The sequence below is a fragment of the Oenanthe melanoleuca genome, chromosome 2 (genome assembly GCF_029582105.1).
Source record: "Oenanthe melanoleuca isolate GR-GAL-2019-014 chromosome 2, OMel1.0, whole genome shotgun sequence".
NCBI lineage: Eukaryota > Metazoa > Chordata > Aves > Passeriformes > Muscicapidae > Oenanthe > Oenanthe melanoleuca.
The window spans coordinates 26,668,818-26,694,912 of NC_079335.1; the positions used below are offsets into that span (position 1 = coordinate 26,668,818).

General features: G+C 40.2%; 1 protein-coding gene across 1 annotated transcript; it reads right to left on the reverse strand.

The window, feature by feature from the left end:
* Positions 1–7,733: 7,733 nt before the first annotated feature.
* LOC130250334 (carbonic anhydrase 2) lies at positions 7,734–25,337 on the reverse strand. The gene is made up of 7 exons (XM_056485891.1): positions 25,051–25,337; positions 24,407–24,604; positions 14,316–14,434; positions 12,832–12,924; positions 12,003–12,065; positions 10,840–10,995; positions 7,734–8,585 (listed from the first exon to the last, which is right to left on the reverse strand). Exons 1-7 carry the CDS (start codon positions 25,082–25,084, stop codon positions 8,466–8,468), a joined length of 783 nt encoding a protein of 260 aa, XP_056341866.1. The 5' UTR covers positions 25,085–25,337; the 3' UTR covers positions 7,734–8,465.
* Between the last annotated feature and the right edge of the window lie 758 nt (positions 25,338–26,095).

Below are 26,095 nucleotides of genomic sequence, written 5' to 3' on the forward strand. Positions count from 1 at the left end.
TGATTGAGACATGGGAACAGAGGTAGACAGGCTCTAATTTGGTCGTAGCATTTTTATCTGGTGAAATTCCATTACTGCAAAATCTCGTGGTATGCCAGCTTTTGCTGTTAAATCTATTTTTATTAACATGGAAAATGAAATAATTTCAAGGCTCTGGAGTAATCTGCCCAGTGTTTCACACACACGTGCAATATTTTCAGTTTTGCTGAAAGAAAAATAGTATGTGCTTATGTGGAACATTTTCTTCCTGCAGTGATTAATTACTGGTGCGTTTCAGTCCCTTGGAACAGAGGATTTATGACAGAAATACTGCCCAGTGTGCCACTTTTTTCAACTCTGCACATCCAGACTGGGCTTGTTGCAGGCTTTGTGTACATCTTACAAAGCCTTGTGAGAGCTGGAGCTGTGCAGGATATTTTCAACCTTGTAAGTCTGTGGAGATGTGGAGTCTCAGTCTCCATGAGGCTGGTGGATGTACAGCAGCCTGCAGGAGCAAAGCTCTGTGCTGCAGAGCTGCCTGAGCACAGGCTGCACGGCTGCTGCTGCCTCTGCCTAACCCAGATTCCCCTGGCTGCTTCTAAGGGCTGAGAGCCCTCATTCTCTCAAGCACATCTCTATTGCTTCTCCAATCATGGCTCATTTCTTACTGCTGGGAAGTAAAAATAATCTTCTTAGTTAATGTATGAGCCTTGTGCTTTTTTATGATTGTACAGAGAATGACTTTGTAAACCACTTTTATTTCTGTGTTTGCTTTTATTTTATCCATTCTAAAATGCAGGTGATTGTTCCAAATGCTTTGCTTTTAGCCACACTGCTGTCCAGAGCACTGAAGAAATGCAGTTGGGCACAAAACCAAAAAACCACAGGAGAATCCTAATCTGCTAACCACAAGAAAGGAACCAGTTGGCATAACTCAGCCATTCAGTAGGTTATCACTGCATTATTTTGGTAGCAACTTCTTCTTGTCAGAGCGTGACTTCTGTTTCCCAGGCTCCGTATTTTTAAGACATGGAACATGAAATGGGAATCTACAGTCAGAGTCCATGGTAGTTTGGACCACTGTGGTGTGGTCCTAGCTAGGGAAGGTGGTAAGTGATGGAGGCTGTGGGAGTTGAGGAATTGAGGGTTGTATGACACCTGAAGTAAGGTGCAGGGAGACAGCCATCAGGGTACCTGCTGGATGAATTCTGCACACACATTTCAGTGACTGAAGGACCAAGGCATTCAGAAAGGCCTGAAAAGTGTGATGATTATCCATCTCCTGAACACAACACCTCCCTGCTGGAACCTTCACATACATAGTCAACTTTAGATATGCCTCAGCAAGGTTACCCTGCTAAAGCAAAAGGAACATGCTGAAGGGTTTTCAGACTTCAGGAAGGACTGATACCTTGGTCAGGTTGTATTTTTCAATATAGTTTTCCCTTGGTGACATTTTGCAAAGCTGCCAACATTCACAAACCATTTCTCTTTGAAAAATAATTCATCTAAGAACAATGTTGTAACAGTAAGTTGTCATTCTTCCCTACCTTAAAGAAAATATTATTAGGAATAAAAAGAATGATGTCTTAATCTTCTTTGTATATTTGATCAGTTTTCTTTGTTCACAGTTACTTTTATATTTTCAGCACTCAGACCAATATAGGTCAAAATCCTCTTACTGATCTCTGTGAATACAGCAATAATACTGGGGCTCCATGGAGGCATAAATATCTGTCTGCCTACACTGTACTGCAGAAATAACAGGTTTAGTCAGTTTTCCTTTTCCTTTCATTATTTTTTATCTTCTGCTTCTGCTTTCGTGGTAGCATAAATTTAACAAAATGCTAGATCAGAATAAACAGACAACAAATTATGAAACTGGGTGGAAGAAGTGTAATAACTTTTTTAGAAACCCATAATTAGTTAGGTCACAAGACAGGCATAGAGCATGTACCTAATTCTGTCAGCACCCTGCTACCATAAAATTTGGCTCTTAAAGTTATTCCTGAATCATTCATTAAATGCAGATTAGATTTGCTGTCTTACCTAATCAAGCTTGCAGGCACTGAATTTCCTGAGTCTGGTGTCATTAGCTCTTTAGTCAGTGGGAATGCAATGACTAGGAGTGATGGCTGCCTATGCTAGAACTACTTTTTTTCTTGTCTCCCTGTCCCTCTTGGGCAATTAATTTCATTTGAGTCCTTGAACATCTTTTAATAAAGCTTTTTTTCAACCCTAGTGGGAATCTCTGGTTTCTTTAAGCAACCATAAGCAAATCTGTGGTGTCTGAAATACACAGTATTTTTTACTGGAGCAGACATATGACCCAGTTTTTCCCTATAATGAGTAGTGAACACTTCAAAAGGTACAGTTTTCATCAAAGTGCAAAGGGTTGAAATCAAAGATAAAGCAACTACTTCCAAAGTACAAAATATTTGATTGGCTTGATGAGGATTATTTGTTTGGGGTCATAATTGATATACTGCTTTTCTATTTCATGTCCACTCTAAGAAAAATGGTGTCTGAATGACAAAAATAAACATTTTTTCAAGGTTTATATTACTGGGAAGACAACATGCTGAAGGAGGGCAGATATTCCCTTCTCATGAATTGGGATTGACATCTGTTGTGCAGTCAGATATATTGCAGCAGTTTGATATGAGGCCCAAGGTCTAAAAAAGCATGATTCATATAATTTGTTATTATCATAAAAATTTATTAAAGACAGTATGGTGATTGATGCTAAACCAGGTCAATTGCTCTGACATTATTCCTCAAAATGAAAATAATCTCTATACTCCACAAGTTTAGATTTTCTTTCCTGTTTGCTATCATTCTTTCTGAAAGGCAAAGATACTTTCACAGTCCCCTCTCCTTAACCTAGATAGCTGCTCAGTTTCAATATCCTCTGAGAAATATTAACAGATTTTCTCAGGAATGACCTTACATTTCCATTTACCTGGAGACTTTACAAGGATTAGATAACTAAAGGGAACAGAATTTTACTCAAATTAGGAGCTGGATCCTGCAAGTCACTTATGAGCGTGCTCAGATATCTTCACATGAAGAGTCCCAACAGCCTAGCTCACCCCCATTCCTCCATCCTATCCCCTTTCCACCATTCCTCAGGATACATCCCCAAACTGAAACTGAAAGAACAGGACACCTGACTTATTAAGCATGCAGACTCCTACCTTCACTGCTCATGAAAGGAGAATGGTCTTCCTGGGAATGGGTGTGGGAAACCAATTAAACTTTGATTAATGGATAGGATTACTCATGTAAGTGATTAGTCACATCAGAGTTTTCATGATCAGGCCTTAACTTCTGCTGTTTCTTCCCCCATACACTTGATGATGTGACTAGTTCTTCTCCAGGGAGAGAGAACCTTAGGAAATGCAGAGCAGAAGGTGACATTTATGAACTCACAGAAGGCGAATTTTACTCATTCTGGGACTACTGCATTTTGTATCTGTAGGCATCATCATTAATTGAACATTTGTTTATGTCTCTAAAGATAGTTTAAAATACTTTGATTTCAAAATGTAGTCTGGGTATGACTTCTACTACTAGTCACAAAGTATTAAGAGAGTCTGATGCACTTCTACAGAGAGTAGGTGGAAATTATGTTTACCACCCTCTTTTAAGCTGATCTGCAAAATGCTGTCCTTTTAAATGTCTCCCAAGAACAGATTCAGAGTAAGGATGGCATATTTTCAAGCCTTGTTTTTCTCTTTTGTTCCAGCAAAATGCTGCTTTTATTTCCTTTACTACTTCTACCTTCCTTCTTGAAGCATGATTATTAATCACAAAAACAACCAAATCACATGCTCAGTGCGAGAATCTAGAGGCATTTAGGTATTGATTTTGATTCAAGGAATATAATATTTAAGACTGTCATTTGAGAATAACACAATTAGACTATTTATAGTAACTTTTGATATAACTTTTTATACAGCTAATAAAGTGGTGAAGAGATGCACCATCCAAATTACAGTATCCTGTATCAGCCTATTCAATATGCTTATGTTCCTTTTCTTGAATCAAGCTCAAGTCAGCTGATTGAAGAGGGATTTAAGCAAAGGAAAGAGGAAGCTCTTCCCTGACCTTTGAGTAATTCCAACAAAGTATTTTGTTGCTACACAGTTTCACAAACCCGGGATCATTTGGTATCCTTCCTCCTTTGCTTTGGAACAGGTTCTCCATTTCCCTGCTTAGATGCACTGGCTGTGGAGCAGAAAAGAATATCCCATGAGTCATTACAGCAGCCTGCTTTCTCCTCTGTAAGGTGGGTGGCACAGGATGGGCAAGAGGATCCTTTGATGGTCAAGGGCTCCAGTTTTTACACAGATGAACCCTGCAGGCCCTCTGGAGTGAGGGTCTTTACACTTCGGGCTTGCCAAGCCAGGAGGAGATCAACACTTTGCAGCGAATTTTCCAGGTGTTTGACCACTGAGCAATATTACAAGCCTCATTAAACCCTATTTCTTAGCAAAACTATGTAGTTAACATGCACTTGTTGCTTGTTTATTGCACGTGGTATCAATGCATTTCTTCGCTCTTCCAGGGTGTGAGTTCCAAAGAGCAGTGACTGCCTCTACACACACATAGAATGCCCCATACCATGCAAGATTATAAAGACAAGGCTTATGTATTGCCTTTTTCCAAATGACCTGAGGGTGTCCTTTTACTGTTTAATACACTGGAGTGCACTGACATCCTCACTGGACAAAATGGACTAATTGGGGATTAGGAGCAGCACAGCTACTCCATTAGGAGCAGCAGCTACTCCGAGCCAGCTCAGGCAACAGAGCTCTGTGGCTTTGAGCTCTGAACAAGTGAGCTTTCTGGAGAACTCCTTGGTAGGGTGAATGTGAGAATCACTGCACTGTAACCCACACTGGGCTGGGGATGTACTAAAACCTAATGGGCTTTGGTTTGCGGCTTAGATAAAAAACAAGAGTGAAATGTGGTCTAAAATTAGTTTGGGATCCCTGAAAAGTTTTGTGCATCTGCCTTTAGGAAGCTGGTGGCTGGGGAGCCTAATGGCCTGAGTGAACCATTGATGGCTTCAAGGCAGCACAGCTGTTTCCCATCATATAGAAAGAGGAAGTGCACAGCAGTGAAATGTCCAGTTCCCAGATAGACTTAAAATATACCAAACATGCAGTGTAAGCAACTGTCACCAGGTGCTACATGAATGTATGGGGTGCTATGGGCTGGAAGAGGAAGTGTTGGATGTTAGAGGGCCCATGGGAGTTTTTCAGTAAAGCTACTGCTTGTACTTTGATCACTCCTTGTTTCTATGGTACTAGATTTGACACAGCTGTTCCTTGCATGGCTTTTCTTTGAAGAGTCAGAAAATCCTAAAGCTGTCATTTAGTGAGTGATACTCTTCTATAAACTATCTGGACTTCTATAAATATTGCTGACTCCATGCAGGGCATCATTAATCTTATCTTCCAGGGAACATCTCTAATCACAGTTCTACCCGCCCATGTCAATCTAGGACACATCCAAGCCTTAGAAATAGCAGTGGAAAAATCATAAAATGTTCTAACACATGGAGTTGGCAGACAAGTGCCAGACAAGATCACAAACTGTGCAAAATGAACAGTTTGCAAGTGAATGTGCTTCCCTTGTTCCCCCATCCAAGTGCTGGCTGAGTATCCTATGACAATTTCAAATTAATGCAGTCGCCCTTTTTTTTCCCCTTTAATCAGAGCTGCCTATTTGACAGTAACACAATTACATGCACTGGAACATCTTTGGTTCCATGATCTCAGTGGTCTCTTAATTTGCATTATGAATTCAGCAACAGTTTTCCAGTTAAAACAGGATGATTTTAGAATGGGTGTTTAAGTCTGCTGTGCAACAACTGCAAGACCTAATTACAAACTCTTCATATGAGCAAGTAGTAAATAAGAATATAGGCCAGAAAGAAGAGCTGGATGCTCTGTTCACTATTACCTTAATTGAACTCAACCATTCATGAAATTAATCATGAATGCCAGGGAAATTGTTTTCTTTATTTCCAGGTTAGACTTAATACACATCTCACTTGGAAAATGTTATCTATCCATTGCACTAGAATCTAATGTGAAAAATGTGAATTTGTGGTAAATTCATGTATCATTTTGTGCTGGAGCTGGAAAGGGTTTTGTGTTTTTTTATTTTGTGAGGATTGTGAAGTGTGGTTCTGTAATTTGGCTTACTTACAGAAAAAGAAAAAAACAAGAAAAAGCCTAGTGTTCCCTAGTAGACCACACAGGTAAGACATACTACAGGTTCTTCCTGTATGCAAGAATGTGACATAGGAACACCAGCTTGCACTGTCTGGCTGAATACAGAAGTACTTCATCTTCAGCAAAGGCAAACATATGGCACTGGCAACATCCCAGGTAAACAGACTCACACAAACAAGATGATAAATATATGGCTGATGTTGATTGCCTTTGCTGTTAGCTATTATTTATGGAGCAACCTTGAAGTGTGATGGAATATAAGATATGAAAGCCTTTATTGCACAGTGACAAGAACCTCTAGGGCATTTCCAGGTTTATATAGCCCAGACATTAGTTCACATTCTGTGTCATGTACCAGCCTGGATAATTTTTCAGCTGTTCAGGTACCAATGAGATTTATCATTCCTTAAGCAGCCTTTCTGCTTGTCTGGCATTCAGGGTATCATAGCTGTCAAGGTATGGGTTTCACTTTATAATCAGGACTCTTATATTTCAATAAGTTTAGGAGTGATTTTTTCAATCATCCTTAGAGATTCAGATGATATTTTGGAATGGTCATGGCCATGTTGCTATTGGTGGCCCAGTATCAACAGAAGCAATGGACCAGAGACCTGATCCAACCTCAGTCATTCTGTGATTCTGTATTTCCTCTTAGAATTTATTGTGGCTTAAAGCTGCTGAAGTAAGCTATCTCTAATTCCCATTATGGAGGTGTAGCCTCTTGTGAATTATTTAGGAAGAAAGCACAGCACTCAGGCCTGGGGCTGATGTTTAGAGTCAGAAAGGTACTCAAACCACTCAACTTGAATCTGACAGCATGGCCTTTGTAGCAACAGACAAGCTTGTAGCTTGCCTTTGTAGCTCCATGAGAAAAAAAAAAAAAAAAAAAGGGAATTTAGAACAAAATATCATCTGGTTTCTCTGTTTTTCAGTTTTGGTTTTGGATTTTTTGTTTGGGGTTTTTTTTGTGTGTGTGGGTAGGATGGTAGGCATTTTAAATGTGGAAGCTTTTCAAAGGTTGAGATTTGACAGTTTTCTGAAGATCTTTGTATGCATTTTGAGACATCTTCATTGCCACCTCACACATTTCAAGATCCAGGTGCTTCAGAACACAGCCTGCCCAACCAATACCTTATAAATTACAAAGTGATTCCAAACTGGGTAGCAAACTCATAATAAATTAATTTAAAAACTAGAACCAGAATCGAATGAGCATTCTTCACTATAATTTTGTTCAAAAGTTTTGTGAGGGCATCTTTCATTATACATTCAATTTTGATGATAATTTGCAGTTATTGCTCAAAATTAACACTTCCTTCTGTTATCAAAGAGAAGATACCTACTTAGAGAAAATTTCTTAATATATCCATATAGTTTTGCATTCATGATCAGTGTCATTGAAGCCAATTCCCAGTGTACATGTTTAATAATTATGTTTAATATGCAAACATGTAAAGAGACTAGTGATTCCTTACCAGAATTAAAATAACAGCAGGGAAGCAAAAATAGAAGTATAGATTTATTAGAGAAGTTATCTAAAATACAATATTATTTTCCTTTTTAAATTAGAACATATATTATTTCAATGAAAAGATATTTTGTATTATTTCTATGGTAATAACTTTTAAAGATAACATTTAATTTAGAACATGTTTAATTAAAAAACCCAACACTACCATTAAGATGTAACTAAGGCTGTTGACAGCATGGGTAAAAATGCAAAATAGTCTCAAAAATATTTACATGTCAGTTTCTTAAAGTCTAAGAAGTCTAATTCTAAATATTCATTTTGCTTAGCTTTCTCAAAATACCTTTTTTCCTAAATAATAGCTAGATTCTGTATTCCTGTGCTTCTTACAAAGCTTCAAGTTATAGTTAGTTACGTGTACTATCACACCAGTGGATGAGGTTTCTTAAAATGGCTTATTTTGCTACCACCAAATCCTCTCCCAAGTAGCCAACATACTGTTACACCAAAGTTTCAGCTGCAGTAATAGTCACCAAAATGCACACAGCCACCCACCCCCTGCTGCCCCCAACCCCAAACCTTAAGAACCCTCTCCCATTTGGCCAAGAGCCTTTCACATTTCATTAGCTGGCGTTTCAGATGCAGAGCAAAAGAAAGAATGGATCTGGGAGACAAGATGTTGCCTGGGCACACATGGCAAAGTTTGATTTGGGCTTAGCAGAAGGGGTTCCTCACGAGCACAGCAATTCCTAAGACTGTCAGCACCCAGGTTACTGGAAGGAGGCTCTGACTTCTCTGCTCTTCAGAGGCTGGCAGGGGCGCCAGTTGTCCACCATATGGCACACGGGCTCATTCTCAGCATTGAAGCAAAGGCCACGGAGTTTGCACATCTGTGGAAAAAGGCACAAACGTCCTCAAATGCATCCTTTCATTTCAGCAGGACTTTTTGAAACTACATCTTGGGCCTGAACCAGAGCTCCAAGTCAAAGTTTTGCCAGTACTTGTAGTCTAGAGATGGCATCAGCACCCACACATCTGCATTTCATCCACACCATTTCCAGCCTCGACACAGCCTCTCCGGTCCACAAAATATCCTGGCAAGAACAGCTATGAACGCACCAAAAACAAGGATATAATCACACATTTTCTGAACTCCACAAGCAAAGAGCTGTTTATCCTTGATCCAGATATGAACTGAAATCATTTCAGAATCCTCTGCAAATTATACAGTTTTGGCTTTTTTTTAAAGTCCACTTGAAATAATAACAATTTAAAATGGCTTTACCCTTGGGTCAAAATAGAACTGTTGAATAAACTCAAGTTATCTGGATTTTCAAATGCTGTGAGAAGGGAAAACCACTTCACATCAACAGAAGTATACTGTATAGTTATAGTATGTGTTCCTAAAGTGCAACTGGTGTTTGCAAAATCTGATGTAACAAAAGCACCTTTATGTCTAAATAGGAATCTCTAAACCTCACAAAAAGATTGTGCCAAAATAATAAATCACCCCAAACATGATCTCACACAGACAGGCAGAAGTGCTGATGAATATATGCAGGTGGGACACAGGATTTCCTACAAGTTGAGTTCTAGACCAGCAGTGACCTGTCTCCACTGGACTTCACCTTCAGGACCAACCAAAACAAAGTTCAGAGCTCAACCTCTGCCAGGAACTGCTGTGTCACAACAAATGGTGGCAGGCTTGCTACACCCTGCTGTTATATCCAGCTTCTTTCTAGCTTTGGAAAACCTATCTATCTATCTTAAACCTTGCTTCAATACTCTGATATATGGTTTCTTGTTTTGATCACTATGGGAAAGAGAAATCAAATTGCCACACAGTGTGGAAATATTGATGGTAATATGGAGAGATGTGTGGGGCAGAAATAAGTGGTAACTTTTACCACTTGTAGGTGGTTGAAGTAGGTGTAGTAAAAAACCCCACTATTTTGGTGAGTGTGCTCCTGCCTTAAAACAAAGCCATATTTGCAAACTTTGGATTATCAACAGCAATAGGAATAGTTTGGAGTAAGTAAATAGTGTCAACTTGAATGCTCCCTTGCAGCTTACTAATGGCAATCAATCACTGCTATAGTTATAATTTCCAATAGTTCTCTCATCACTATTCAATCTTTTATGTTAAGTTCTACAACAGTGAAGTTGCATTTTCCTTCATATCAGATGAACAAACCCTCTAGAATTAGGTGCAGATTGTTAGCATATCTGCCATCAATAAAAGATACTTAAGAATTTGAAGGTTAAACTAAAGCCCTTCAGGGCTGGTTTGTATTTATAGACTCCAGATTCTATTTATATCTCTCAAGCACACAGATCTGAGCCCAAGAATGGAATCTTGCCTGTACGTAACTTCATTAATGGATGGCACAGAAAGCTGGGGCCAAGAGTGATTTAATCTGCACAAGCTTCTTCCTACTAGGACGACTATCCTTCTCAGGCTGGTCAACAGAGTATTTTCTTAGGCAGCAGACTTCTGGAATCTGAAAGTTTTGCCTCTTCCAAACAATAGGAGCTTTGTCAGAATCATCATAAATCTGCATAGGATTTCCCAGTCTGTTCTGTGATAAACAGAACTTGCAAAAAAGAGCTGTGTCCTGGAAATGCTGGAAAATCAACTACAGCTCTACAGTGTGAGACTGTGGATGCAGCACACATGCTCCCCAGGTGCTTTGTAAACCTGGCCTTTTCAGGGCAAGTACACCCAGAGAGGTAATTGCATGTACAGCAAACCTGCTGATGCTCACAATACATGCTAGACTAACTCTGCATGTGCAAATGGTCCTTTCATGCATGCCTCAATTTTCCAGATTTTTACCACATGACAGCTCTAACCACATATCTGGAAAATATCTGATAATTTTTTTAACTTCTCTCCATCTTCCCTGGAGTGTCCAAATAGAGGACAGCCTTATATGCTACAGCAAACTCTACATCCACAAACAGAAGCAGAGTCCTGTCAGAAGAGGATTACCACTTCAGATGGATTTTTGACATGTGATGCTAGCTAAACCCTGCACAGCTCTGCACTAACAGTGCCCCTTCACAGATCACCTGATGGACTGAACTGAAGCCACCAGTGTAACTCCAGTATGCATCTACTGGCACCATCCATTGGGAACTTACCTGCTCAGAGCTCACAGTGATGGGCTCCTTCAGAACGTGCCAGATCACACATTCAAGCAGGGGTGGAGTGGTCAGTGAGCCAGGGTATGTCCAGTAGTCTCTGCATGCAGGAAGGAGTCCAGTGGGGTCAAAATTTGTAAAGGAAGCTTGCTTTCCCTACAATAAAGTAAGCAGACGGGCTGATGTCAGGGAGAGACCACACACACACAGAATTGCAGCACTGAAGTCTCCTAGGAAAGCTCCATGTTTCTAGGAAGGCAGAAATGGAACATGGCACCAAGTGTTGCATGCTAACTACAGTACATTTGGGATTAAATACTCTCAGCAATATATTTCTTATAAGATTTTCAAGATATTGCTTTTCCTATCAAATTCTGCAATTATGTTCCTTGGTCTTAGAGATAAGATTTGACCTTGCCTGAAAAACAATGAAGTTTCAGATGCCACAGACACTGACTGCACTGGAAACAGAACCTGTGAGACCTGTTGGAGAGTCCATTGCAGTAAGCAGCAATATCCATTTACTTCAAAGGGAGCCTGATGAGAAAGGTAAACTCATTTTTTACCTTTTCTGTCCACATTTCTCATTGGTACAGGCCTTTATCCATTATGAAGGTACCTAATTACTCACTAAATACTATTTCTCAATCATCTCACTAAAATCATATACACAGTGCACACACTATTTACAATACAGAAAGAATTTTTTCCCCTAAATTATATATCCTTATCAAACTGTTTATCTGAATCTCTCTAGAAATAGCCAAGAGAAGCATGCCCTCTTGGAAAAAGGGAATTTAGCCCACACATGTGGGGACATGCCTTTTCCATCTGTTAACAATGACTAGAAAGTGCACCTAGGAATGTAGTTTAGATTAGGAAGATGCATCCTATCCTATAGGTTTAAATACAGTTAAAAGACAGAAATGTAGTTACAAAGATAGGAAATAATCACTTTCTAACACTCCATGCTCTCTACCTCAACTTCATTCCAATCTGTTTTGCTTTTAGAATTATAGGAGCACCTGGGCTGATGGCAGGTGAGTTTGTTTTACTTCCACATATGCAGCAGGCTGGGAAGAAGAAAAAAATCTACTTGCCAAAGAAGATAACAGTCACACAATTGTACTTAGTTATCCATCAACACAGACAGCAAGTATTACCTTGGTTTGAACAGAGCTCAGAGCATCCACAACCTTCTGGAATTCAGGCTTGGCATTTCCCACCTGTAACACAAACCATATAGAAATGAAGATCACCATGCATTCTTCATGACACCTTTAGTTTTCTTCTAGAGTTCAAGGAAACTTTTTTTTCCAGCTGCATTTCATTACATAATAGGAGTATTACAGCATAAGTGACTAAAACAGTCTCTGCAAAATCGTGCCAGTTGACAGTGAGCACAAACAGGTCAGCCAAGGACATTGGACAGAATAAAGCTATTTTCATTTACAGTGTGTGGATTTATTTTTGGACTTAAGCTGTTCTTCTTTTATGGAAGCCACTTTGCTAATAAAATAATCACCCTCAGTGAGGCCAGGATGGAGTACTACGTACTGCTGGAGCAGACATGTCCCTCTAGCTAGCTGTGAAGACAATTCAGTTAACACAAAACCCTGGCATTTAACAAATAACAAGAAAAGGAAAATAGGTATTATTTAGGCTGGTCACACTGCAGATTCATACACATACACACAACTTGGTCAGCTGTGCACATCACCTTTCACTGGTAAGGGTTATGGTAACATTACTGCCTTGATGAAGGCAAGAATGCTGCTACAGGACTGCCACAGGGATGAATGGCAGTCATACCCCACAGCCAGTGTACAACTTTCATAGATAAAGGAAAGTAAGAATTTGGAGCACCACCTACTTTCCTATGGATTTGGGCAGCATAGCACAATGCTGCCTTCTCCTCTATTTTCTGCCTTTAGGTTCCCCCCTGCAACACAATCAATGTGTTGGACAAATAAAAAAAAAAGTTTAACAAACCTTCATGAAGATGCCCACCACAGCTAAGCCATCAGGATGCTTCACAGCTTCAGCAAATTTACCATATTTTACATTCCAGTGAACAATATGGAGCTACAAGCAAGAAAACAAAGAAGCACTGTGAAGATGATAGTCCATCCAGAATACTTCACAAATGAAGAGGCAGGGAAGTAATTTATTAAGAGCAAGATGGTGTTTTACTGCTGAGGTTTGAAAGCTTTTGTGTACAGTTAAGAATTTGTTAAATTATTTATCTACTTCAAAGTTTCATTTATTCAAAGAGATTTCTATAATGTATTTTATTTTGCTCCTCAGTCCTATTCCCTGGGGAGTTTTAAAGGCAAGCTATGGCTGTATCATTCTGCTTTGCACGTGGTGAAACTCTTGCTATCTTCAGCATGTTTTCCCACATACAGCCCACAGGATTTCAATGTAGTATTTTAATGCTATATATACTGGAGTTCTTACCATACTGACATATATTGCCAGTGTCAGAAGAAGCAGAGAAGACACATTAACTACAGATTTGACTCACAGTTCAAAAGTTTTTAAAAAAACAGTCCCATCCTTTTCTGGAAAGACTTGGAAAAGAATATGGAATGAATCTCCAGATCATGTAAGCCAGGATGTTACTTTCTAATTTCCAAGTTATTTCTAACTTAAGTAATCAGGTTATTTCCCCACATCTTAAAGTCAAGCTGAACTAATAATTATGGTACTGTGAAATACAGAAGGCAATTGAAAGTTTCTCAGATAAGATAAAAGCTACCTCCCTCATGAAAAAACAGCTAAGCCAATGAATTTGTGGAGCAATTTATCTGTTAATGCAAATCACAAGTATGTTCCACAAATGTGTGTTTATGTATAGATTTTAGAAGGCAGCCACAGAAACCAGAGGTAGATTTCTAAATAGGGGACAATAAAAAGTGGGATGCAAGGCACTGAAGTCACTCAGTTTCTGTATCAGACTAATATGGAGTCTTAAGTGGTCTGAGGGACATCCAGAGTCTAAAGGGTATCACAAAGAGTGCCTGTAAGATGGCACTTTCCTGTCTGCCCTCTCCATATCTCCCCTTGATTCTCTGCTATCAAAATATGAAAAATATCTTCCCCAAAATTATTCTGCTACTTTTATAAATACCTCTGATGTTAATAATTGAAGCTAAGAAAAGGGGATTTTTATGTAGAGCTGCTGCAATTCTATTTCTTCCTAATTTCCAAGAGTCACTGAGAAAGCAGAGAAAAGAACAGGTATTATAAATGCAGGGTTTTCTGTTTCTTTTAGACATGAAGTAGCCAGGAAAAGAAACACTAATCTCTGCTCTTTTGTAAGGAATATGTTCTAAGGTGGCATCATACCAAAGTCATCTATGGTAACCTTCTCCGATGAAGATTTGTAGAGAAGGTGCTACTGTGGCAGAGTACTTAAAAAAAATCCCCTCATTATACAAAGAGGATACAGGAGAAGATAAAGCATGTCCTACCTCTGCATCATACTTCACACCATCCACAGTGTGTTCAGATCCCTGGCCATCACAGGATCCCCAGTGAATGTGAAACTGTGCCAGCCTGTAGACACCATCCAGTGCTCCTCCTTGCAGGACTGCAAAGAAAAAGTCTTATTAGCAACTCACACAACTTCTGTTATCAAGTCTCCCTCGAACTGAAACAGCTATCTCAAGTCTTTCATGTGATTTACAGTTCATTGCATGCTGCCATGCTACTCCAGATCATCCTCAATGGTACATCACTGCAATACACCAAAATTGATAATAAATGCATAAAAACGTGAGTGACTTTACAGTGAGCATCTCATCAGCAATTTAACAGGCATGCTAGTATTACAAGTGATGAGGGAAGACATAACTTTTCTGTCACCAAATAGATTAAAAAAGCCCTTTGTAAGAGGCTCACATAGAATCATTATAAGGAAGCACATGTGAACACCAAATCATCTTCCATGTACTAATATACTCTGTCCTTTCATTTTAGACACTTGATCCATTAGGCTTTAATCCTGCAAATCCTGTGGCAGATTGGATTGAGTAAAATGTTTTGGTTCCAATTTAAACCCGAACACCTGTTATACATGGGTTAGCCTTGCTGCAGCAAGGTAAAGCACTAGGCACAGGACAAGACAGTGCAGTGATGTGAATTCTCTTGTCCTTCCCACTGTGGTAAAAATGGCAATGCCTACACAGACAGATTTTTTAAAACATGGATTGGAAACAAGTTGTTTATTTATGGTCTCCATTATCTGGCATTATTCCTGCTATGGGACGCTCTGACCAAAGTTCCCAGCCACCCTTTGAATTATACAAGAGCAAGTTCCCTTATTCTGCTTGTTAGTTTTACCTTTCTACCCCAACAGTGACCAATCACCACTATGATATGCAGGATCAAGCTCTACCATTACAAAATGCTCAGGGCACAGACAATGTCTCCTCCAGTGCAGCATAAAGCACAGAATGGTAACAAATAGTTCTATTAAATAGAGCTATTTATTGAAGTTACCAGAACAAGGTTTCACACCAGTTTGTGGTTTAGCCAGGGATTTTTTTCCTTTTTTTTTTCTCCTCCCAAGCATCTCAAATCCAAATTAAAATTAAATCTTTAAGCTGTTAATATTTAAAAATGTAAAAATCAAGAAGTAATTTGAAGTTTTAAGAGCCCAATTTCTCTCTATAAATATATATACAATAAAGTGACAGAAGAGTGTTGCCATAAGATATTACATGTAAGTGTGCTCTAATATGTATATGTGTATGTGCCACAAAATGATTCTGTGGAGTAAAGATGCTTTCCTCTAAATCTGCAGTTAGTCTAGACACTAGCACAAGACGTGCATGTGTGAAAACATACATCAAATGCTGACTGGAGAAGGTGGCTGCATGTTCAGGTTTGAAAAAGTCCCTTTATATACAAGCATGGACAACACCAGCCATGGATACAATAAGGTGAGAAGGATTTCACTAAAAATTTGCAATACATGAAAATGAAGTAAGACTTCTTAAGAATACATTAATTTCCACCAGTGTTTCCTTATGCATGCAAAATTCGGGTTTTGGTGGACAGATCTAGCATTTGTCTAGGGTTCCTTTGCTAAATATATTTAGTTTAGAGGTATCCCAACATGTATTTTTAGTTGAAAAACATTAATATATGCTCCACTGCAACCTATTTCCAATACTGTAGCCAAGAGACCAGGACTTCTCCTACCTATTTCCAAGCTATGTGATCCAAAGAAGAATGGCTACTTAAAGTAACCAAATAGGAACATATCTTATTTTACTTTTACATTTCTGCACATGCTAGTTGCCAAGAAACATAACTGTTTCAAGTACAGGACTACAAATCTGAGTACTTTTTCAGAATGGCAGCTGTAAAAAGGCATTAGTTCCTTTTGGAAATGAAGCAACAGGTTGCTGTGTCTTTACAGATGCAAAATCATTTAATCCATACAATATAGTGTTTCATTTTAAAATGATGCCATGGAGTTGCAATGTTTCAGTTTCAGTTCCTTTAGCCCACGGTCCTGCCAGTTGTTGCAGGTACAAATGGACTGAGGTTCTCCCACTCCTTGACCTCAGAAAGCACTAGCACAGCACAGGTTAATCTGCCATTATTAATTGATGGAAAGCATGCTAAAAAGCAGAACCATGCAATGTTCTTGAGTTCATTTGCAGTGTTATTTCTCTACACAAAGTTTGCTATAGTTTCAAAACCCCAAAAGATGCAGAAAAATCTCTTTGCAGTTTTTGCTTACTTTTCTCATTCTGTGGTTCTCAAATCCAGCACTAGCTTATTTTGACTCACAGCAGAGCATTCAAAGAAAGTAATAATTAGATTAGTGTGAATGAATACAAATTCAGCAGGCTTAATTACAGAATGGCCCTCTTGTTCTGGTCTATGTTAAGCAGTTATTTTATTTTTTAATACTTCTCAGCCTTTACAAGAAAGTGAAACTTTAAACTTAAAAGGCAAAGTTGGAATGATAGACCTGCTTTTTTCTTCAGAACAAGCTTTTTAAACCATAAATAAACGCTATCAGTCTTTGCAACATAAAAGTTCACAGAGAATCAGAACAACATTCATACCACCAGCTTTCTAGTCTTTGCTCCATGTGACAGGAATATCAGCTGGAGGCTACATTGAAAAGAAGTCCAACCATTCCATCCCTTTTAAAAAGAGGATGGGGAAGTTCTGATCCATACTTGAGCATTTAATTATTAGCTCCCTTTCTTTTGAAACTGGTATTAGTGAAAACCATCCTGAAAATACATATGTAGCTGTGATCCTTTCTGTTTTACACCACAGCTTCAGGTGCAACACTGTCTGAAGACAGCACAAGAAGAGCTGAATAAACTTTCTTTTCTCACAGATTCCATCCACTCAAAACAAACAGTTTACATCATAACCTGGTCTTGTGTTACAGCCCAAGAGGTGACAGTTTGACAGTGCTCTTTCTTCTTTTCCACTATAAAACACTTACTAGACAAATTTGGAGCTACTTTCCTTAGATTAAGAAATGGTAATTTTTTCCCATTACCATCCCATCTTCTACCCTTTAATGGAAAGGACATACTAGTAACAGAGTAGTTATATTTCACTGTTAAATGTTCTCATAACATGGTCTTAGATGAACACAAGTATTAGCAGCACTAATTCAGGAAGTCAAATAACCATGTAAACTCTTCCACTTATGTGACTTATACCAACTGTGGGATTTCTTGGATACAGAAGGTGAAGTTGCTTTGACTCCATCACACTTTTTGGGATTTTTGAAAACACACAGAAATCAAAGGGTGTTTTGCTGCATCTGGTACAGCTGTTTACTGAGGTTAAACACCTTCACTGTTCTATTTAAAGGCAACTCGGTGAGTAGTTATTCTTCCAATGTAAAACAGAACAGCCTTGTAAAAAATACTGTGAACCACTTCATACCGTTTTTCAGAAAGTGGCACCATCCACATCTAAATTTTTGCAGGAATACTGTGGCAATTACTGTTACTTAGTTAACTCCTATGGAATGTTCTCTCTATACAGAGAAAAAGACTAATAAATCTCATCAAGCCAATAAACATGAGTTTCCACCAAACAAAAACCCAGCAGCAGGACATTTCAAGCATCTACCTTTGAGATCAGCCCTCTTGCACACACACTGCTTTAGTACAAAAAAACCCATGATTTTGTATCAGCCTACAGTAGATGTGATGTGCAAAAAAACATTCTAGGTATATGTTTACGAAAACATATGCATAGTACATACATTAATGTTAATATTTGGCAAGCTTTTGTGTATATACAGACATCTGTACAATGGAAAACAGGACTTGAAGAAGACAAAGCAGATGAAGCATTACTTGAAGCAAGAAGAAAAACCTACTTGAGTACCATGTACTATTAATGACATGAAAAAGGCTCTTATGAGGATGCTCAGGAATTAGCCTTGTATTCTTATGCAAGGATGGGCTTCCCATCTGACAGACTAGAGTTCAGTTAGGGTGAGCTGTCAGTTCTCCGAAATGTGGAGTAGAGAGTCACATTTTGTGAGATGTTGTCCTTCTTTATGTTATCTCTTTCAGACATTCCTCCTAGGACATTGCATCATGACAAGCAACCAGATCAAGACAGCATTGAAGCACCTGACTACAGGGCTTCGTGTTTGCAGAAAACTTCTGTAATAGGTTTCACTATGGGATAAAAATATAACAACAAAAAAAAAATTGTATATCGTAAGGAAAAAATATCGAAACAAACCTACTTCTGACCTTGCTAGAAATTTAGCCTGATAAGGCTACAAGGATGTTCCATAGAGATAGACCAGAATGAAACAGCTGCCAAAACACAGCAAGTCTGAAGACGTGTGTATCTGCAGCAGGTCAGTGACTCCAATTCACCTCAGTTGAACTATTTCATCCAGACTGGGCAGCAGCCAGAGAGACTCTGACCTGCTTCAGGATACCAAGTCATTTATGTTCTTAACATTCCTCCAACTCCCTGGGACCAGTAGAGATTATTTCTCATGTAGTCTCTTAAACAGAAATTCTCTGAGAATCATAAGATGCTGTGCCTAAGACTCTGACAAGCCTTCAGCCCTCACATCTCACATTATATAGGCTGACAACAACTTTAAGAACCAAGCTGAAAGCATTAAAAATCTCTTTAAAGTATCAACTGATTTAATTTCTAATAGTAATACTTAAATACTAATCCAGTGGCTGCTTACTGTACAGAAAATTGTGTATTGGACAGTGTTCATACTGTGCTGAGATCTAATGAAGGAGCAAGAAACTCAAGGTGTGAGCATTGCCTCTAAGTATGCAACAGTCCCTCATGCCTGAAAGTAAATAAACAAATTATCAGCTGGGAAGAGTGGTAATCGTGACATCTGGCACACAGCTTCATTGCATCTCAAAAATAAACTCTTCCAAGTGGCCCCAGCTGATAACAGCTGACTAGTTTCTCCTGGTTTTGCATTAAAAGCGCCTCTAGAGGAGGGATTAGCAAAAGGCAAGGAAGTTTCCGTGATTGTTAAATGTACAATCCAGGTCAAATTTCTGCTCAGAAATTGCATGTTAACATTAAAAAAACCAACCCAAACAACAACAACAACAAAAACAAAAACAGAAAAACCCCACAACACCCCAGTGTAAATGAAGGGCACTTTTCTGTAAGGAAACAAAGACCTGAAACATGCAGGACTAATCTCACGCCCTCTCATCTTCCTTTCCAGTTCCTGGAAGTACTGGAGCTATTCAAGTCACTTGTTTACACAGACTTTGCAGCTTCTGGTGACTCCAGTTCACAGGAAAAACGACTTAAAGATCACATGTCCTTGAAACCCATGACTTTTTAGACAAGCCATGAACAACATTACTTGTGACATAGGCAGGTGTCTGAGTACAGTCCCCTAGATCTATAAACAATCAGTTCTCTGATTTCTGATTCCAAAGGATCACCACATTCATTGCTTAAGCCATACTGCACTATGGACCCTCAATTCATGACCCTATACTGATGACATGCAACATTATTCTGGCATGTCTATCATTATATCTTTAGATCTGTCAAGTCTAAAAATAGACCAGTAGCAGTGACTTTGATTAAGAGTTGTGCCTTAAAGACAGCAGACCTTCATGTTTCTTTTTTCATTGACTAGCTGAGGTGGAAGTGTAGGAGAAGAGGAACAGTGGCACTATTTTCAAAGAAACTCACTGCCAACTGAGCAGTGCTAATGCACTGGCTCTTCAATCACCACTGTAACAAAATAGATTAGTTTATTTACAGTGAGTCATAAATCAAGACAGCTGAAGTGTATGCATTAATATTTACAATTGTAAAAAAATCAGGTAATATATTGGATTACATCTACTGAAAGACTCTCAAGGGGAGCTAGCATCAAGCCAAATACAGTATTTTCATTTTCAAGGTCTTCTCATAATTTTTAAGTTCTGCTATGACTTAGTATTTGCAAAAATGTCAGGTTTACTTGAGAAACTGACTTGAATTGCAATACTCTAGCTCAGCAGCAAGAAGGAAACTAAGACTTACCCACAAGCATAAATTACTAGCACATTTTGTGAAGTCTCTAGAGTTTTACACCATAGCTGCAATTCACTTCTGTCAGGTTTTACAACTAAAATATGGTATTTTAACATTCTTTTTATAGAATAAATTCATGGCTGATTGACTGCTTTCTTTTTTAAATTCATCAAACACTTGATCAGAATACATAGTCTGCTGTTATGAACATGTCTCACATGAATTTCAGAACTTAGATGAATTCTCAAAGATTTTCTGGAAAAAGTCAAACAGAGAACACAATTTATGTATGTTACAAAATCTTTCAAGCTCTTGAGGGTTTTTTGAGCAGAGTCACATCCTGTGGTTTCACAGCTCTGAGAGGTCATTGCTTACTTCTGTCTTTTAAAGCGAGGGAAGCGATACACAAGTCCTTACAGAAGACTGGAATATGCAATGTTTAATATGATAAAGAAGTACCCTTAATAAGACTCTTCTGCTTTAAAATTCCTGGATTATAGTAACACACCTTATTTTAAGAATTTTGGTCATCACTTGCTTTACTTGTACATATAAGGTCTGGTTCCATCACAAGAGTGGATGAACCTGAATTCAAAGTTTTATTCCTAGTGACACTTTTATCATGACTTTTTGCCATCAAAATGACGAAATTTTTAAAATTAAAGAATTTTAAAGATTAATGCCTACAAATATTTTACATTCCACTACTATTAAAAGATAGCGGACATGAAAATTAAGAAAGCAACTGCAAGAACTGAAGGCAAAGACTGACTAACAACTGAATGGGGAAGTCCACAGTTCAGTTTCTACATACAAACTCAAGAAAGCATTCCAAAAGGCTCCAAGGACACAAAATAGAAAAAAATATTTTATGTAAGGGAAAACCATGGAATTTTTCCAGACCAAAAAAGTTCATTAACATGGCAAAGCTGGCTTGTGAATATCCTATCCATACACCATTTCTACCAACTTTCAACTATGAAATATGAAGGGGATTCACTTTGGGAATTAACAGAGCCTTTGCACAGCTGTCATACAATCCAAGACAGCTGTTACAAGAACTGAAATCAAAGATTTGGAGGTAATTATTTAGGAAGAGGGTTTTTCTAAGTGTTGTTAGTAGCACCTAGGCGTATCTAAAAAAATTAACATGAATGTAAAACAAAGTCAGGTTCTAAAGCTATCACAAAGAACTAATACAATTTCTCTGTTAGAAATTCATTTTAAGAGAAAATTGTATAAGCATAATTAAAATCAATCATGAGTTTTGTCTTTAAAGCTCCAGCAATTAATAAAGGAACCTTCTGAAAGCAAAGAAGAAAACATTTTCTTCTGTGAAGTTACATCAGTCACATAAATTGAGCATAAGGTTACTTTTGTTGAAAAGCTGAACTTTTTTCTTCCTTACTCAAAGTAATATAGGTACCATTTTAAGGAAACCAAATTTTTCTTTTTGTTTTCACAGATATAGGCAGAAGATTCCTAGAACTTTGCTGGTGGATACATGTAATGTAACAAATATACATTCTGCAGCAAAAATACCAAAATTTTTTTAAGTCTTATATCTACTTGTTCTCAATTGTGTTCAACATTATCCACATTATATATTTTCTGAATCAAAGACATAAGTAACAGCTCCTTTCAGAGAGTTTTATCCAAACATACATCTTAGCATTTTTACCTACTTTTACTATGTTATTACTATTTGTTTGGGTTTTTTTAACTGCAGGAATTAATTTTGTATATTGGGAAGAGCAGGAGTGATCAAACAGACATTAAAACCGAGAACTGCTGCTCAGTTTGCTCCAGTGCTGTTAGTCATGAGACTGACGGCTCTTAGTGAAATGGGTCTACTTTGCATGCACTTACTCATCTTGAAGATTATTCACAAACAATGATCTTATTGCTTCATTTTGTGCCTACTACTACAGATAATTCGTTACCACATATGGGACAGCTCATAGAAACAAGCAATACAGCCTGTGGGAAGTATTTACAGGATATTATTCTATTGTCTTCTGTAAAACATACCAGCACATCCCATAACCTCACACAGCTTCTCCCTGTGAGTGTTGTGTGATGTCTAACCAAGAACTGAGTATGCACATTTGAGTCTCAAATTCAGAATCAAGCAGATACAAGTCAAAGACAGCTCTATTTTGTGTAAGGAAAGTAGGTTACCTAGTTAACTGCATACAAATGAAGCCATTAAGTGTGCTGCCAGGTAGATTCTATGCACTGTAAATGTCAATAGAGGAAGCCTAGAAGTGAATGATCCACCCTTACCTAGCTTCACAGCAATCTGTTTAGTGGTTTTTATTTCTAAAGAGTATTTTTTTTTTAATTCACTAATAAGAGATACTGAGAATATTTCTACTTGCATTTCCTATCCTCCTACTCTGAAAGCTGTGTCACTGCCTGCATATTTGTCAAAGGATCACTGTCACAGATGTTCTGGTTCTGCATTAACTGCTCATAAAAAACATTCTTCCTACAGACGTTTCTGTAAATTATTTTATGTTCCTGCCATTTTTTTTCCTCACAACCTGATTTTCACACTTCTTTCCAGACTTAGGTACACATAAAGGGAACACAATGGGTTTTCACACTGTGGAGACCTGAACCTGATTCCTTTGGGCTCAGTGAGAGCAGGATGGCAGCAAGAGCAACTTGCACGTATCTGCTAAGAAAAGAATACCTTTTTTTGTACTCTGGATCGTTTACCTTATTCTCCATTACACTGTTAAATTGAACATGATGCAGCTCCTTTAGCTTCCCAGTGTTTCAGAAAAAATAAACAGAGGTCAGATTATCTTTCTCCTCTCCTTTTTAAAACCATACAACATTGATGCTTTTTGTAAATTATATATGGACCTATGTATATTTAACAGTTACATTTATATCTGACCACTTAATATTGTTCAGGATAAAGACTATAGTTAAAATACAAAGTCAAATTCTTAGAGCACTTCTGAATGTCTGTTATACTGCTGTATTACATTAGTTACAAAAGCCTTGTATTTTTAGTAAGCACTGATCATTTGGTTTCAGCACCATTCCCCAAATGACATGGCCAACAAAACACGGAGGAAAAGCATGACACTTGCTCAAGCAAGTTAAATCAGGCAGTGTCTAGAGAAGGCAGTGACTTACAACAGGACTGTTTTTGTTGTCCAAATTAAAAATAAAGGCACATTCATTGTGACAAGGTGACGATTTCTACAAATACAGTCCTATGAAAAACTACAAAGACAACGTACTTGTTGCAAGGACAGCTTGGATTCAGGCTATCTATCAAAATGGCCATTCCTTTCAGTAAGGATTACTAAGGGTTTGCAGGATTCAGTGCTTAATTTCACCACAGAGCACAGTGATCAGCAAGACACTGTGGACCGACTGCCTGCTAGCAAACTTTGTAGGAATGCTCAGACACGTCATCTAGAAAGCCCAGCATTAAGAAATGCCAGGGATAATGCTTTTTGTAATTACAAAAGAACAAAGAGGTATTTTCTAATCATTCCTCTGTTTCTGTACTAACCTGGGAGCATGCTTCATACTGGCTTCAGAAATATGAAATAATATTTTGATAACCAAAGAAACTATTTCCGAACTATTTCCACTCCAAGTTGTTAACTGTAATCGTTTGCTATTCTAAGGCCATCTTTTCCTACAATGCATTTTGCCTCTTTTAACCATTTGATCAGTAGCTTATGATAACATATGCCTAAAATTATTCCTGTCAAATACTTTCACATTTTTTTATTTCCACAGCCAAGCCCTTATCCAGATCCTTCTGATTTATACAAAAATAAACCAATTCCCTTCATTGGAGTTTAGCTACCCAGACAGCCTTCGTTTTCTTCTAACGGGACCTCAGTTTCCTGTTTGCTGAATCCTCACCTTACAGAAGCCAGAACATTTTGGTATGTTTCTATCCTATAAAAACCCTTATGGATTTAGCATACATTTTAGTAGGAGTGTTAGTAGAATTTCTGCCATTCCCCTCCTGCACACGAAGGTGAGGTCTCACCTGACTTGTCGGAAGAATCATCAAACTCCACGCTGAAGGAGTGCCCGTTGTTGACGATGTTTCTGGCCGTGCTGGCATCGTAACTGAAGCTAAGAGGCTTCAGAGAGGAGTCGTACTTGGCGGACTTGCGGCAGATGTCAATAGGGGACTGGCGCTCTCCATTGGCGATGGGAAAGTGCTCATGCCAGTGAGCGGGTCCTGAAAGACAGCGGAAAGCAACTCAGTGGGAAAAGACACAAAGTTCGGGGGATATAAGTGATAACCCTCCCTCTGGGAACCGGGATGTCCGAACACCAGCATCAGCCTTTAACAGCGTACCACACGTGCGGGCCGGCGGATCCCACCTGGGCAGCCCCTCAGCCCCGGCGGGGCTCGCACCGGGGAGTCCCGGGGCCACCCGCCCGCGGAGGAGCGCCCGCCGCTCCCTTCCCGAAGTGAAGGAATGTCAGCAGGGAAGCAGGAGATGCTCCGGCACGGCGTGCGGAGCGCCGGGCAGGCTGCCCGGGCGCAGGTGCATTTCAAGGTTACGAGAAAAAGCCGCCACCGAGCTCGCTGCGGGCAGGGCTCCGCGGGGCAGCAGCGGGCTGGTCCGGGCGCGGCTCCCGGGAACCTGCCGGCAGGTGTCCGCACCGCCGGGCACTCACCGTCGTGGCTGCCGTAACCCCAGTGGTGGGACATGGTGCGCGGCCCTGCTCCGCCCGTGCAGGCTCTCACAGCGCCGTGGCCCCAGCGCGCTCTCAGGGGCTTTTATAGGCTCCCGCCAACTCCATGCCCTTCTCCGCGGCCGGGGGAGGGGTGGGGAGCGAGGGCGAGGGCGGAGGGAGACTCCGCTGGGGGCGGAGAGAGCGGTCCCTGTAATCCGCGCTGGGCCGCGGAGCTGTGGCGGGCCCGGCGCAGAGCGCCCCCGGCAGGCGGGCGGGCGGTGCGAGGCGGCCCGGCGGGGCCGCGGGCAGGGCGGGGGTGCCGGGGGGAGCCGGGAGGTGCCGGGGGGAGCCGGGGGGTGCCGGGCCCCCTCCGCGCCCCCTCCGCGCCCCGTCCGCGCTGCCGCCCCCCGCGCTGCCGCCCTCCTTCCGCGCATCGCGCACCTGCGGGCGGTGCGGGACGCCGTGACCTTGGGAGGTGCCGGCGGCCGGGCCGAGCAGCGCGCCGGGAGCCGGTGCGGGAGTGCGGTGAGAGGGAGCGGGTGTGCGTCCGTGTATCCTCTGCGTGTGCCCGTGTGTGTGTGCCCGTGTGTGTGTGTGTACGTGCGGGTGCGCGGCGCGGCGCGGCGGTCGGGTGCTGCTCCCTGCCGGGAGCGCAGGGAAAAGAGGGAACAGGGCAGCCCGGCAAGGCAGCCTGGCCGTGCCGGAGAGTCCTGCAGCCGGGGCTTGGCACAGGTGCCGGGGCTTGGCACAGGTGCCGGGGCTTGGCGTAGGTGTCACGGCTTGGAGGCGGAGATCGGCGGAGTTGAGGACACGAGCTATGGTGGGGCTTCAGCAGAACGGGGACGTCACCGCTCACTGCTCGCAGTGCGTTTTTCCTGATCGCCTCCGGAGAAGCTGCGCTTACGTGTAACTCCTACCATTGGGGCACTGCACACTTAGCCGTGAGTGCGGCTCCGCTGCCGCTCTCGAGGCTGGATTAGCGAGAGCAGAACTGTGCCATACATATTGTAGATGTTTTCCTGTTGCGCAACGCTCCGGTGTTCGG

Coding starts and splice junctions, on each gene's coding strand:
- LOC130250334 (XM_056485891.1), bottom strand. CDS start 25,084: ATGTCCCACCACTGGGGTTACGGCAGCCACGACG. Junction 24,605..25,050: donor GGGTTACGGCAGCCACGACG/GTGAGTGCCCGG, acceptor GCTGTCTTTCAG/GACCCGCTCACTGGCATGAG. Junction 14,435..24,406: donor TGATTCTTCCGACAAGTCAG/GTGAGACCTCAC, acceptor TTTTCTTTGCAG/TCCTGCAAGGAGGAGCACTG.